We start from the raw sequence: 16,385 nt of genomic DNA, 5'->3' as shown, positions 1-16,385 counted from the left end.
ATAATGAGAGTATAGACAGCTGTACTTTTGTTCTGCCATCATCTAAAGGACTTAGACACTTGTAGGTACGCTCAAGAGGTTAGTCCCATGCCTTCACTCATGATTTACAATGAATGACAATAATCAGGGAAACGCTGCAATTTGTTTAAAAGTACTAAGCAGCACTACCTCTAACTGTAGAAATAATTGCTGCTTTTGGGTCTTCTTCTTTTTTCACAGGGCCCAGTCTGAGCAGCCCAAAGTCACACATAAAGTAGTATATTTTAAATGTGCTCAGAGACTGAAGGTTACTGAATGCAAAAATCAGTTAAAGCATTCATAACGGCCCTTCTGAAGTGTAAAACTGGCTAATTAAATATTAGGTCCCTGGGTTAACTCTACATGTTGACTCTACATTTCACCATGACTCAAAGGGGAACTTCACCCATTTTCAGAATTCATGTGTGTTATTCCCATGTTCAAATACAGTACAAATATATAAGTAAAAATGCACAACTCTCTTCCAAATCCAAAATTTAGGGTGCTAAAGCTCAAATATGTGATGTCATAGGGTATAAAGTCTGGAGCTCTTCCATCAACAATGAATGGTGAAAAATGTTCTCAATGACACTGATGCTCAGGGGAATGTTTTTAGTCCATGGGTACATTTTCTGTCACAACTGAAGACGCCACAACACATTAAAGCTAAATTAAGTATTTAATTTATTTTTTACGGTCTGTGTTGCCACAGGAAACATATCTGTCTTTGAATGCTATGCTAAGTGTAACTTCATAGATGTTATTTAAAAAGTCACAAATGATTTAGATAGATGGATTTAACAAACTCATTACAAGCTTGTATAGTTATCGTAAAGATGAATGTACTAGCCAGAGGGAATTCTGTAAGTTTTATGATACCGCTTACTACTGTGGCCATGACTGAAAACATCAACAATCCAGCCAAAAAGGATGCAGGGCTATCACTTTCAAATTTTCAAAAGTATTTCTTGGCCTTAAATCTGTGGCCACTCATGACATGGTTTAGCCCTATATCCAGTGTTTCCTGGCATGCATTAGAAGAAAACACAGTGCATCCATGGTCTTTTAAAGAGGTATTATTGTCTAATATATCAATATAGAAGTGCAAGCCGCAGCTTGACACATTTATAACACATTCGATCTCAACCTGGTGTTGTGTTGAGAAGCTCTGTAATAATACATTTCAGTGGCATTTAAATACCCTAATTTTTACCAATATGAGCTTACTAATAGGTGGTAGGCCCAGTCAGTTCCCACAATGGAGAGATCAGGGGATTCATACACTTAGTGATATCTGTAAGGTAAGGACAAAAGGTTTGGTTACTACAATCTATCAATACATATTAATAAGCTCATATACACCCTCACCCCCTTGATACCCTATAAAGAAAGGACATACAGAACATGTATCCATGTATGTGCGGGCGATGTTGGGACTAATATTCTGTCATCCTCTAAAAATCCTGATCACTAGCAAATTTATTATGATTTATTATCTGTACACATAACTTATTTAATGCCCTGTGAGCATTGCTTCATGAGGACTTTAGACATTCTTCATGTACATTATGTTCTGAGAATCTACCAGGGACTTATATGCATATGCTTTGGAAATGCAAACCTGTTGCCATCTTCTGGCAAGAAGTGACAGCTGCATTATCTGAGATAGTGGCACAAAATATGCCGGTAAGTCCTCTAATTCTTATTTTGAATAATCTGTCCATGATTAAGATTTCACAATGTCATAAATGAATATTACTTGCTGGCCTAACAGCAGCACAAAAACATATTGCGAAAGATGGAAGCCACCTCACACACTCAGCATTTCACATCGGTGTCTTACATCCCTGGTTGCTATTTATTTGGAAATATCCACAGCAGACATCCACAATGCAAAACAAGAGAATATTATGTCTCAGCATGTGGCAGCTGAGGAAAGTAAAGCCAAACTGGGAAAATGAACTAAACTGAACACTTGTTGTTGTTGTTGTTGCAGCTATTTTTGTCCTGTCTCTCTTTCATTTAACTATTCTGCTTTTTTGAGTTGTCCAGGTCCAAGGGGTGGGTAAGGGAAGAGGATAATAATAATAATAATAATGTCTCACTGGCACTCAGTGCTGTTGTCAATTGTTTCTTCTTTGGTATGAATAAAAACATTTGATCATAAAAAATAATAAACATAGTATAATCATCATAATAATAATAATAATAATAATAATAATAATAATAATAATAATAATGATAATAATAATAATAATAACTGAGCTCACGGCTGTTTACTCTCTCTCAATATATGTGTGCCTGTGTTTGCGTGTGTATGTGTGTGTGTGTCAGTGGCAGGAGGACGTAGCATGTTACAAACAACAGCTCTCTGACGCCAGAATCTACTCTCAGTGGAACATCATCTCTTCAGAGGTTTATATTAACTATTGCAAAAGCCTCAGTGTTGCACACATGTACCCAGACCAACACTGTGGATGGCCAATGTTTAACCAGAAATAAAACTATCAAGTCGCTGAGTGTTATTAAATCCAAAGCAGTCGTGTAATGTGGTACCTCTCAGATTTGAAGCAAAAGACCTCTATTCCTCAAACCATCAAAAGAACCAGTAGGAAAGAAGGGTTTACCATCAAATACAGCAGGTAATAGTCACTTAACCACTCTAGCCATAAAGACTTCTCCATATGCGAGTTATGGCAATGCAGAGTAGTTTTCATCTAAACAGTCAAATCATAGGCCGTCAAAGCAGAAAAAGCAAGAGCCTACCTGTGGAAGACCTCGTGGAGTCCATTGTTTGTGTGTTCCTGCTCAGACTGAGACGCTGTGGATGGACAAGGTTCACAGCACACACACAATAAAAGACTCCTTTGGCAGGTGAGATGGTGACTCTTTTCTCCACAGCCAGTTAAATATTTACTGACTGAGAGTGAGAAGCTGTGTGCTGAGAGTTACATATTATAGTAAAGGGGACAACATTTTCACAATGTAGCTTCCAAAATCTTGATACATTTGTCAGATGTCAGCACATTATATTTCAGACCAACATGTGTCAAACAACCTCTCAACTCGGAAGTGCTGGCAAGGTGGCGGTCTAGGCTAGAACTGAAAATATGCCTCTTCCCTTTTTAAAATGTTATTTAATAGAAAAATATTGTTCACAAAAGAAGGTGAGAGACTGTGGTGGGTGCCAATAATAGCCAATCAGATCCTCTCATCCTCTTTACCATACTCTTGGAAGAAGGGTATATAGATATTTAATAGTTATAATAATAGAGGATATTGCTTGCTAGCCAGCTACCACCACCATATAGCTGGCTAGTTGGGATTAACAAAATATCTAGAAATGTTTATTTTAAGTTAGGTATTCATTATATACAGCTGTGATTTTAAATTATGCCTTACAGCATACTATGAAATGCATTACAAATTACCTTGTCTTGCCTTGCCTCTCTTATGCCCCATTCAACTAACTGAAACTAATCTAACATTAAATTCAGTCAGAATCTGAGTGCTGAAATGTCAGGGGTTGCTATCTTCAGCATCACAGACACATCTCTGTAATCTGCAATCCGCCTATTGTTTAGCTCTGAACACAACAAGATTTTAACAAAACTGATGTCATTACCTGCCAGGATTTGGCCACTCTGGTTGGGCAAAATGGCAGCAGCATGAGGAAAAAATGGAACCCTGGTAAGACTGGGGCTGTACTTCCCATCGCCTCTGCAGGAATGTGATGCCATCGAAAAACCCTCTGGAGTGACATTATCTGTCAGAAACAGATGTCATCCATGGACCCACAGTCGAGTAGGCACACGGTCTGGCTGTGCAGGGAAGAAATGGACTGCCTACAGGTTCTGAACTGGACTCCATGGATTCTGGATTCTGGAATTCATTTTCAATGAGCGATGACTGGATGTTGCATAAGGCTGACAGGATGGGGTTACCATCCTGGTCTGCGGAGCGCGCTGCAGGGGACTGGGACTCTGGCTCTTTTGAATGGAGGTCTAGCAGCCAGAGGTGGTAAATGGACTGCACTGGTATACAACTTTTCTAGTCTCTTTGACCACTTAAAGTACTTTCACACTACATGTCACATTCACCCATTCACACACACATTCACACACTGGTGGCTGAGGCTATCGTGCAAGGTGCCACATGTTGCTAAGTAACTATTCATGCGCACTCGCGCTCTGATGACGCAGCATTGGGAGCAACTTGGGGTTCAGTATTTTGTCCAAAGACACTTCAACATGTTGACTGGACGAGCTGGGATCAAACCGCTGACCTTCCAATCAGCGGACGATTCGCTTTACTTCTGAGCCTCTGAACCACTGAGCCCTTTAGCAAAGTGGTGGAGCTGTTTTTGTCATTTTGGTATGGCTCTCGTGGGAACAGAGGAGTTAGAGACATCTGCAGGTGGGGGACTGACACAGATGTTTTCCAGAAAAAATTCCAAAAGGTATTTTTGAGTAGCTGTTATTGGAACTGTAATACTGTTGTTAAAATATGCTTTCAGGAACCTGGGCACTGGCCACAAACTAATACTGAGAGCACTTTACTTGCTGGACAAGAGCTGTGGTAGTCAAACATGTCTTCATAGATGGCCTCTGCTTCAGATTGCTTTTTTTCAGTCATGGTGTATCCTAATCATGGACAGGAATCGACATAACAAGCAGCTGGGTTAGTTGATGTGTGCACACTGACAGCCTGGTTGTTCTCATGTGTGGGAGCTTGCAAAGCCGCTTGCAGTGAAAGCAGCAAAAATGGGCAGACTAAAGCAGTTTTAACAGGGCAGTCTGAATAAAATTTGCCAATTGGTTGCATAGAAGGCAGTCATGTGATCCATCAGCTGACTCCCTTTCTATCAATCAGTTGAGCCATCAGCTGGTTAGGCTGCTTGAGATCGGCTGATATAGCTGGTTTGTAAGCTGAGCATGACTCTGGCCTCCCTGACCGAATGCTATGCTCAATTTGCTAAAAATGAAAGCAACATCAAAGGATATGAAAACATTCAGAGTGTCTGAAAATGCCTTCAGACCTTTAACTCAAGTAGCACCTAATATTTTCATTTTTAATACACAATGTAACATGAAAATGTAGACATTTTTGACATCTTACCTTACCTTTAAGCAATAAGACTTACATTTTTTTCTTTTAATTCTCCGACTCAAAACAACCAGAGACCTCTCCCTGTTCTATGTTATTTTTGAGCAAAAAGGCAAATGTAGCGACTGATTTTGCAGGCATTTTTAATTTTATCCTAAGTATTTGGATGCTCAAAGTGAAGAAAAATCAGTAATACAACATACAGTTTTGAACTTTTATTCAAAACTGTATTTGAACTTTTATATATATATATATATATATATATATATATATATATATATATATATATATATATATATATATATATATATTATATATATATATATATTATTTATTTTTGTTATCTGGGTTTTATATCTGTTTGCTCAACCTCAGGCAGATGCCACTAAACGAACCACTGAGCTCATAGAAGGGTTGGGGGCCAGTGGGCTGAAGGAAAATCAGTAATGAACACTGGAGGGCAGCAATACGCCACTGCAGTCTAGTCTGCCGAAGAAGAAGAAGAAGAAAAAAAAGCAGAAGGAAAAAAGTGCAGCTTCAGCAGACACACGAGAGCCGAAGTGAACGCTGGATCTATTTGGGGTCACAATCCAACAGACTGAGAGAGCAACAGGGAACAAAGAATAGGAATGAAGAAAAGTCTTTAAGATAAGGTGAATATTAGGACACCACATCCGATGGGAGAGAGCAGGATAAGAGGACGCAAGTGTGTAAATATGTTTTTTTTTTCCATTTCATGGCACATCATTTGCAGTTAGCAGGAGCATGAGCTGTCAGCTGGTTGAGGCAGTGTCAGGCAGGCTGACAGGACTGCAGCCGGCTGCAGCAGCACACGGAACTAACGATACATTCACTCGTGTTTCCTGTTAACATCTGTATAACCTTACAAAAGAATTAGTTTATAGGAACTGTGTCAAAAACGAGTGTCAGAGAGGCTATGGGTTACTGCCCTTTTGGTGTCAGCCTGTTTAATATTAAAGTTGGCATTATTCCAGTCTTGTGGGCGGAACACAATGCACACTGCAGACAAAAAAAGAACAGCGTGAAACACGAGGACGTCCGTTAGTTTCCTCGCTCCAGCCTGTTTGGTCGTTATCGTATGGTATGTAGCTGTGGCCTGTACAGACCTATATGTAGGCTGCCACTGTGCTCAGACTGCCAGAAACGTGTCCTGTGTTGTAAGAGGCTTCATTTAGCTGTGTGTGTGTGTGTGTGTGTGTGTGTGTGTGTGTGTGTGTGTAGTGCCACAGAGCTGTCATTCATCTCCTCTAAGGATTCTCTTGAATAAAAAAATGCACACTGTAGTGAAAATAGTATGTTTCCCCATAAAAACCCGCCCCACCGTGACAGTTAGTGAAAACAGAAGATCAGTAGTAACATTAGTATATTGCCATGCTGTTGGTGTCTGTTATAAACTGCATTTAAGAGTTTGGATGCTCTTTATGTAAAGACAGACAACAAACTACTCTGAAGTTAAATGCATCACATTGTGATATCCTTTGAAAACAATACTAGGTTAAAACCTAGTATTTGGCTGGACTGTGTACAGCAGTTTCCAACCTTTTGCCTTCAGGGATGTCTTTACTATCATTGAGTAAACGAGTAAAAGACATATTTAGGGATATTTCATAGTATATTAAATTCACAACAATAACACTAGAAACAACTGATAAACTGTACAGTTAACCCAAATGCCTAACTGCAGGAAGTTTGTGTTAGAGTAGCAATTATGATGAATTGTGAGCAGATTATTTGCTGATTATTTTGCTGTGCATCGGAGATGAGTTTTCTTGATATTGGTTGAAACTTTGTATAGGATTCACTATACCCACAATCATACATTCTTTAAAGGCTTCTTTTGTGAAAAATGTATTTTCTACAGCCTGCTGTAAACAGCCTTGTCCTGTTGTAGAAAATACAGCTTGTGTTCAGATCTTCAGTAAATAATTCATCCAAAGTGCAGATGTACAATTGTGGGACATGTAGGAAATGTTTTCAACGTACAGAAAGTTTTTTTCATTGCGCCCTGAAAGTTCTCCATGTGCTCCAATTTATTTATTAATTTATTTTTTAAAACTAAAGAGCACAAGTGTTTTTTGGCAAGCACCGTTTGTGGATGTATTATGTGGATGTATTTTTTTTTGCACTTACAGTGGTAAATAGTTGCAAATATTAGTCAGGATCATTTTTCTGTTTTCTGATGTGCTGGAAATGTATAAAGTGTCAGCACTCAGCAGCATTGCTTCAGATAATGGTGGATCATGGCAGGGAAGCAGAATTTGAGTCTGTGTTTCTGGTCCAAGGTTTGGACACATTTCGGCTTTTGTTAAAACTGAGATGTTCTTAATAAAATGATTACTTTTTGCAAAATATGCAGATATGAGATCAAATGCAATGCTAAATTGCCATTTAATTGTTGTGTAAACTTATTATGGTAATTTACCTCTGATTCCCTTGTGAAAAAAACCCTGCTGGATTCTGAACTCTACAATCCAGTATCCAGTATGTTTGTGTAGTTCAGTGTACCATGCTTTTCCAATGTTATACCTCCACTGCTACAACATAGAAATAGGCATTATCTTTTTTTCTCAATTTTTGGCAAAAAAAAAAACCTCACTACATCACTTTCTGGTCATGGAAACTTATCATGTCGTACTGCTCAAAATAAGCCTGTGTCATCTTGTATCGTATCACCAGCCATGTCTTGTAAGATGCATCATATCATTGTTAAAATGTATTGGTTTTTTTGTTTTTTTTAAACATATTTTTATTGACTTTTCAACATAAATGAGCTTTAACAACATAGTGCCATTTACATTCTCAGCATCCTTAGTAATGACAAATAAAGTAATTAAAAAAAATAATAAAGAAAATAAAATGCATGTTTGAGAAACAAAACAAAACACCACCACCCACTTCCAAGTTTTTACATGGGCTGTCAAGTAACTCATCCAGCTGAATCCACACTCCCTCTAAGACCTGTTTCCTAATTCCCAGCCTCCTCAGGTAGAAGAAAGAAAAATAAATAAATAAATAAATAATAATAATAATAAAATAAAAAAAATAAATAGATAAATAAACAAATTAATACATCCTGTCCCACGGATAAGGCATAGACACTTTACACCGGATAAGTCACAGAAACAATCTAGGATCTAAGAGATAGAAAGAGTATTCCAATCCAGTGTAAATCTCCCCTTTTTAATGATGTCACGTAAGGATGGAGGCAAATACCGTAGGAAGGCTGACCAGGATCTCTCAAACACAGTTCATCATCGCCCTTTACATGTGCAGTTAGTCTTTCCAGTGGTAAGATACTATAGGTCTCATGAAGCCACTGTTTGACTGAGGGAGACCTCTCACTGATCCACTGCTTTAAGATACATCTTCTAGCCAAAAGTAAAAGTTTATCACAAAGTTTGAAGTTCACTTTGCTTAGGGACAGCGTTTTAGAGGGCAAGCCCAAGATAAGTTAAAATGTATTGTTAACCCCTGCCATTAACCATTCAAAAATCTGTCCAAGGATGCGCAGATCCATCAGCTGGTGACGGGAATCAGACAGTTTTAACTTGATGGGCTGTGACTGGCTACTCTGTCACAGATAAAAGTCATCCTGTGCTGATCACCACACGTTGGTTCACGTCTCAAACAGCATTAAGAGGAGCTATCTAACAGACAGGGGTATACCACCCAAATCTGTCATGGTCACGGATATGATAAGTAGCTCAAAAATGTAGCATAGCAAAGCTATCAGTAATCTTCTCGGATAAAGAGGTTAAAATATGCTGAAATACTTAGCGTCTTAGTTTGGGAGGTAGAACTAAATAAAAACACAAATATGGGTGGTCTACCCGCATCTGCTAGCAAGCTGATTAGTCAAGAAAACTGGTAGATGTAGAGCTGGGCGATATGGCCTCAAATCAATATCACGATATATTGAGCAGTTCACCTCGATAACTTTAAATGGACGATAACCCTGCGCCCCCTGCGCAAAAAAAAAAAAGTTTGGCCATAGATGGGGCTGTGGCAGTTACATTCATAGTATGACTCCCCTGGACCTATTTATTGCAATTATTTTGCCACTTTAAAGGACTGTAAAACCACACTGTCTGAAAAAATAAATGAAGAAAATACAAATTAAGTACTTTTAGCTGTTAAGATTTATTGAACAGCTGATAAGCACAGATTACTTGAAATGAGAACGATAACTTAAATTTCCTGCAAACACAAAGTATTAAAAATACAATCTCTTATAAACAAATTCTAAATATGGATATTACAGAGAGCTTACTCCAAAATGGCCACATTCGAGTTGTCAAGTAATCAGGTTCTCTATAATGAGAGAAACAAGTTGCATCCCTTGTAAACTAAAAAAAATTTCACATTTGTGTAAGTAAACAATGACTTGTGCAAAGGTAAAAACCATCATGTGCAAAGGCCTGTCTCTGTGTAAAGGCCTTGGAGGTAGTGTTGCTTTTAAGTAAATATTAAAGGCTAAACAATGCCTTGTGCAAAGGCCTATCTCTGTATAAAGGACTTGGAGGTAGTGTCACTTGTAAAATAATAAATAATGTCATGAACAAAAATGTCAATAGAACACTGAAAAAAAATATTGCAAATAAACACTAAACACTGCCATGTGACAGGTGACAATTGACAGCTTTAAACTCTTTTAAGCAAATACTACTTTAAATAGTGCCGTGTGCAAAAATGTCAATATAACACTGATGATTACGAATAAAAGGGTCTTGAACAGGTTGCCTCAAAAAGGAGCAGCAGACTTGGTATCCTAAACTGTTTACTCAGACTAGTGTTGTAGATGTGAATCCGACTCATGGCTGCTGTTGCATGTGATCACTCTACTCTATGCACTAGTGTTTACTCCAGGTTCTTGCTGCTAAGAAACACTAGCATGTTTACCATTTCAGGTTTCAGGCAGGATCTGAGGCACATGTAACAATGTTTCCTCCAGAACTGAAAACCCGCTCGGATGGGGAGCTAGTGGCTGGTATGCAAAGGTACTTTTTTGCCACTTTACTTAGAGTGGGAAAGTGTACCTGATGCTCCCTCCACCAGTCTAGTGGATTTCCCTCACTATCCTGCACAGGAGACACTAAGTAGCTGCTCAGCTCTGCTTCTACTGCTTGCTCAGATGACACAATGGGTGCAGTTGAAGGGGTAGCCTCACTTCCTTTGAAAAAGCTTCCCAGTGATCTCTTTGGCTTTTTTGCTTCTGATGATGTAGAAGGCTGAGGCTCGGTGCTCTCTGCGGTACTTCCTGTGTGGACTGCAGCTGCTGACTTCATCTCTGTTTTCACTTTCTCTTGAATGGCGGTGACACAGTATGCAGAAATGTATGCTGCTTTGAATCTTGGGTCAACAAAACTGGCTGTGTCCAAAAGCTCTACAGTGGGGGGATCTGAGAACTTCTCATCAAGGTACACAAGGATGTGAGATTTGATGGCTTTGGTCAGCGCCACATCATCTTCTTCCTCAGCCAGCACTCGTGAATGGAGAATGTGTAGGACAGGCTTCACAGATGAGATGGTGACATACTCTTCACCCGACAGGGCGTCGGTGAACTCCACCAATGGAGCGAGAGCTTTGTTTACAGCCTCCAAGACATCCAGGTCTGACCATTTTGGAACAAGATGCCTTGATGCCTTGTCATCAGCGAGGACCTGTAATAATAATAATGATAATTATTATTATTATTATTATTTATTTTTTTATTATATTGCGCTTTTCATCTTAAATGACAGATCAGAGCAATTACAATAAAGTCTAAAATCATTACATGAGCCCAGCCACTAAAAGGCACACAAAAAAGTACCAAGGATAGAGTACCAAGGATCATAGCCTACCTGTGTGATGGCATTCTTCTGCTCCAGGATCCTTGCTGTCATCATCTGCATGGATCCCCATCTGGTTGGACATGCTGTTTTGAGCTTGTGAGTAGGCAGGTTTATCTCTTGTTGTACCTTCTGTAATGTCTTCTTCTTTTTCCAACTGTAAGAAAAGGCACTGACGATCTTTTTGCAGACCTTCATTGCCCGTTCCACAGGGGCTTGATTTTTCAGGGCGTTTTCTGAAGAACAAGCATGCACGCACACACACACACACACACACACACACACACACACACACACACACATTAAGAGAAGGAAAAATAGCTGTAGCCATTTAACTGTAATTCTATAGCTAAAACGTTACTGCTGTAGCTCTATTATGTGGCAAAAAGACAGAATTTAATATTTTAATATGTCCTACATTATACAATTGAACACACAAAAACACACAATGTAACAGCAGGTCAGCACCAAAAGATATCCCCATTAAGATCTGCTCACTTACCAATTGCCAGGTGCAGCCGGTGTCCAAAACATTGCACACGCGTCCATCCGTTGAGCTCGGCAGCTTTCACAATATTGGCGCCATTGTCAGTTGTTATGGCGACGAGGTCCTCTTCCCTGATGTCCCATGCAGACAGCATCGTTCTTAAGCTCTGTCCGACCATCTCTCCTGTGTGATCAGATGGAAAATATGCCGTCTCGAGCACTCTGGTGCGCAATTTCCATTTGTCGTCGATGTAATGCACTGTCAGACTGATATAGGGCTCCATGGTGCGACTGGACCAGAGATCGGATGTGGCTGCAAAGTGCTTAATATATCTCAACTCAGCAGCGACCCTTTCTCTCTCTCTGTTCTGTACATCCTGGGAATCACTGTTTTCGGAAAATATTTTCGCGATGGCAGGCTGTATCTCTTGTCGATGGTTTTCATGAGGTGTATGAACCCCTTGCGCTCCACTGTAGCAATGGGAGCCATGTCGTTTGCTATATGGTAGCCTATAGCATTGGTGATTTCGATCCATCTTTTTGATGTTCGCTCATATTGTTGAGTACTAGCAAATGCTTTGGTTATAGACTGCTGCCTGGTGGTGTGGAAGCACTTGTTGCTGGTCCTGATTGCTTCTCGCTTTGAGCTTTTTTTATTTCTTCGAATTGAATCACGTGGTTGTACTGCAGGTGGTGGAAGAGGTTGGATGTGTTACTGTGACTTGTCGCCACAGTATTTTGGCACAGTTTACATTTCACATTTTTTTGGTCGACATCGTCCTTGCTGAACCCAAAATACTGCTAAACGATTGATGAAGCATTTCTTTTTGGAACAAGCTGCTCACCTTCTCCCTTGACCACATCAACTTCGTCTACTTCAGCTGCCGCAGCAGCCGCTACAACTTTCAAACCGTCCTCCATCCCCTCACCTCTCTTTCCCTGCTTGTTACAGACTGGGTGAGGTGGAGTCACGTCTCTGACGGAGTACAGCGTCTTAAAGGGACATGAGAACATAGCCTACCTACACATAACCAAAACCAACTTTCATTTTCTTTTTTTTTTTAAACACCGAACATACCGACATGGGCAAAATGATGTCGGTTATCATTGTAAATTTCGGTATCGATAAATTTTCGGTTTATTGCCCAGGCCTAGTAGAGACAAAAGTTGCCTTTACCATATGCATTCACTTTAATCAGCTGATATTAACTTCTGATTTGACCTGATGTAAGAATCACCTGATCAACTGTCCTGGGAAGGTTCATTTGCATGTGGAGAAACTTCTCTAATTCTCCTTTATCACAACACACATTCATTAAAATATACAAAAGATAGCTGCTTTTGTATCATCTTTTATTTGTTCACTTCTCTGAATAGAAATACTGTAATTTCCACCACAGTTGGGGAAGCTGATAACAAAAGAAAAGCTGATGAAAAGCTAAAACAATCAGTGCCATGTTCCCGGAGCTCTTTCAGCTTTTTCAGTCTAATAAATAACAATGCAGACTTACAAAATTTCAAAAAAGGTACATTCTTACCCTTATTTCCCTCATTAAACAGAGTTGTTGGTCATAAATCCTTCTTTCAGGCAAGCTGCAATAGATCTCCACCCACACATTTCAAAATTATAATAACTAACTCTGCCACCATTGTTTCTCAAACTCTGCACACACTCTAGGTATTAACCTGAGGCCTACTGCACAAAACCTACATAGTGGACAAAGCCAGGATTTTCCAGGTATATCTGGGCTGAATTTAGCTGTGATTCGGTTGCATGGATGCTCCAGACCAGCCTAACAGCTAGGCTTGTTGAATCCTGGAGCCTGATTGGTTAAATCAGCTGTCACTCTTTTATTGATTTTCATTAGCCTGCATTAAAACAGGCTTCCACACTGTATTCAGTAAAGTGGGCCTACTTTTATGATTTTCATTATACAGTTAAAGGTAATGTGTGCACCACGAGTGAGATTTGAACCAACAGTTAAACATATGTTGTATGTATCAAGACTCCTGTTCATACTGCTCATAGAAGTTTGATGAATATTTAGAGTATACCGGTAGGCTAATATTACAATTGTTGAGATGTTGAGAAATGGCTGATGAAGTTGCAAAAGTGGTTTCAATGAAGTGAGTGAGGGAACAGCCTCATCACTGATGCCCTCACCCTCCCGCAGAGGGTCTGTGTGGTTTTGTGGATGAGTGTGGTGGACGTGGCACATGTCGCCTTGGCTAAATACTCGTTACCTTTATAAGTTTTAGTAATTAGTCTTCCTTATGAATGTTTCAGGAACATTCATTTGTTTTGCAGACTTCTAAGGCAAAGTGTCAAACTGATTTGGAAAACTAACAAGTGTCTCCTCGCATGGTGATTGCCGTTAATGGGGATCCTCTCGCGGCCTGCTGCATTCAGCCAAACCCCACACAACTTTTTCGGATGTTGATGAATGCTTCTCTATCTTAAAAAAGTTATGCTTCAGCAGACGTGGCCATGGAGTTGAAAAAATAGAAAAATATAGCAAAAAGTAGCAAGGATTTGAGGAGCTACTGGCTACTGCACGTACATGCGCTGCTGATACATTCAGTTTAGTGAAACATCAGCAACTATTTTCCATGTTTCCCGAGTGTGTGACTTGTAAGTCTCATAATAGAGTGACAACAGTTGTCTAAAGGTATCCTCGAATGAGCATATGTGCCAGGTTACTTTTAGCCGTTGCCTGATGTCTTTATGGTAATCGCACTTGTTTAAACCATTAACACACCTTTACTTTATCTATTTTGGGAGTCCAGTTGTTGTTAAGATGCCTGTAAGCATAACTGGTATAGATATTCCTGATTCACTGCTACATTATTTGGTGTGTTAATGCCACCAAACTTAACAGGGTGACTCAAAATTCTTTTTGCCCTCATTGTCTCATCATATTTTTTCATTTTTTTCATTTTAGATTTTTAAATTGCTTCTGTATTTTTATCCTATGTCTTATGTTAATTGTTTTACACCAGAACACCAAGTCGGATTCCTTGTATATGTAAATGTACTTGGCAATAAAACCGGATTCTGATTCTGATTTTCATATTATGCTATCTGTTTTTGACAGAATACTCCGTGACATATAGAGGCCGCAGAACTGAAGGATGAGCTCAATGCAAAGGTTAGTGACACAGTATTATTGAATCTTGTGCAAGCTGACTAATGTTTGGAAAATTTGAAACTGCCCAACCCTACATAGCACAGAGAAGAGTCAGCCTGCACTGCTAACCACAGTCAGCGTTGATGGTGGGTGTGGCGGAGTCTGCAGTATGAAGTGTCCTGCTCCTTGCTGTGTGTTGACTGAGTGTAATGGCTTTGTTTTAAATCAATAATGCTGTGTTTTGCCACATGTAGATTTAACTTTAGCGGGATGCCCAGATTAACAGAGGCTTACAAAGTATACTTGGCAACCCATTTTTGCATTTTTTCACTGAGCAGCAAACCGTGGTGGAGCATTAAACAGCTGTTTCCTCGGATGCTGGCAAACGGCAAAACAAAGCTGAATGAGAGACAATGTTGGACTTCAGGTGGACACAAACACCAATACAAATGAGTGATCATACTGCTCGGTTTGCTGTATGTGAAAATGAGTAACTGTTAACTGTTAACACATTTCACATAAAAACTTTCAGCTGGTTGCACTTTTCAGTGGCTAGAAATGTATCATTGTTGCAGCATTCAAGTTACACAAAACAAAATGTTTATATTGAAAAGCTCAGGCTCATTCACATCAAAAATCCTAATGGAAGAATCTGGCAAGGAGTTCAGGTGTGTTTACCACAAAACAGTTGTTATTTTGCCTTTCACTCTTGCACAACAAGAGGTATTACAGAACAACCACTCACTAAGTTACAGTAAAGTATATCAGCTTTATTTTACTTTCTCAAGAAATGCCTGGTCCCTTCTGGGAAAGAATATTCATCAGAAGTATTCATATTCAGTCTTCCTTCCTAAGTAAAGACATTTTCTTAACTTGTGCAATTAGGGGCTTCCTATGTATGAATTTCTCACAACAGCATTGGACTAGTCTTGCTGAAGAGGTATAATTGTGTGTGCTTGTATGAAATGTCAGTGCCTTGCAGGTATGTCAATATACTTGCTACAACCCGCAAACAGCCCAATTATAGCTGATCTCTGCCGTGAGGCAGATCCAGGATCGGTTTTTAGATGAACCACATGGTGAGGAAAGTGGCATGTTGACTGTGGGAATGAAGTAACCTTTCCTGTTTGTCTCTGTGGATTTGCACGCTAGAAAGACTGTGAATAATGCCAACAAACCAACCTGTATGATGTGTTTTTCAGACGGCTGAGTCAGCTGCTTGGTGCATGGAGATGGAAGAGGAGGTTGAAGGTTTCTCTGAACCCAGCCACTGGCTTTTACTGCAGGACCTTCTGCTCCTCCACTGCAGAACCAGGTGCACAACTCAGTTTTAAGCCCCTTTGCTATTTGACACGAAGAGACATAGTGCTTTCTTACACACTCCTCCTAAAAAGCTTTCTTCAGTGTGAAAATGCACAATAATGATTTTAACAGTTTTGATTTGAAGTTGCAGGACAGAGGAAAATGTGACCAGAGTGTACTGTAGGTACTATTAGTTGCAGTGGTGGAAACATTGGCTATGGTTACATGCACAGCAGTATTCCCCTATTGTTTCGAACATGACAATATTCTGAATTTGATGAGGGTCACATAAACAGCATATTCTGTTTGAAATCATTTTAATTGGGCTGTTTTCCGAATTTAGCATTTAAGTCAGGTGGGATATGCTAGTATTATTTTGGTTTTAGGAGCGTTACTTTGGGATTTATACAGCACATTTGCAATATGTGTCTCAGTTGCGTGTTTTTACTGCACTTTGGGACACATGGCTTATCAGAGGGGGAGACATTTGGTC

General features: G+C 39.6%; 1 protein-coding gene across 7 annotated transcripts in view; it reads left to right on the top strand.

The window, feature by feature from the left end:
• The first annotated feature begins 5,654 nt into the window (after nt 1-5,654).
• Nucleotides 5,655-16,385, top strand: part of nlrx1 (NLR family member X1) — a 31,824-nt gene continuing 21,093 nt past the window's right edge. For 2 of the 7 annotated variants that reach the window (XM_042486293.1, XM_042486285.1), the window contains exons 1-3: nt 5,655-5,830; nt 14,558-14,611; nt 15,793-15,905. In XM_042486293.1, the coding sequence (XP_042342227.1) occupies nt 14,595-14,611; nt 15,793-15,905 (130 nt within the window). In that variant the 5' untranslated portion in view covers nt 5,655-5,830; nt 14,558-14,594. Of the gene's footprint in view, nt 5,835-10,917; nt 11,076-14,557; nt 14,612-15,792; nt 15,906-16,385 lie in introns of those variants that run through there. The other 5 variants (XM_042486292.1, XM_042486288.1, XM_042486287.1 and 2 more) reach the window with 5 other exon arrangements.

This window comes from Plectropomus leopardus, chromosome 5 (genome assembly GCF_008729295.1).
Source record: "Plectropomus leopardus isolate mb chromosome 5, YSFRI_Pleo_2.0, whole genome shotgun sequence".
NCBI lineage: Eukaryota > Metazoa > Chordata > Actinopteri > Perciformes > Serranidae > Plectropomus > Plectropomus leopardus.
The sequence above is the reverse complement of the archived record's forward strand: the minus strand, read 5'-3'. Positions and strand labels throughout refer to the sequence as shown.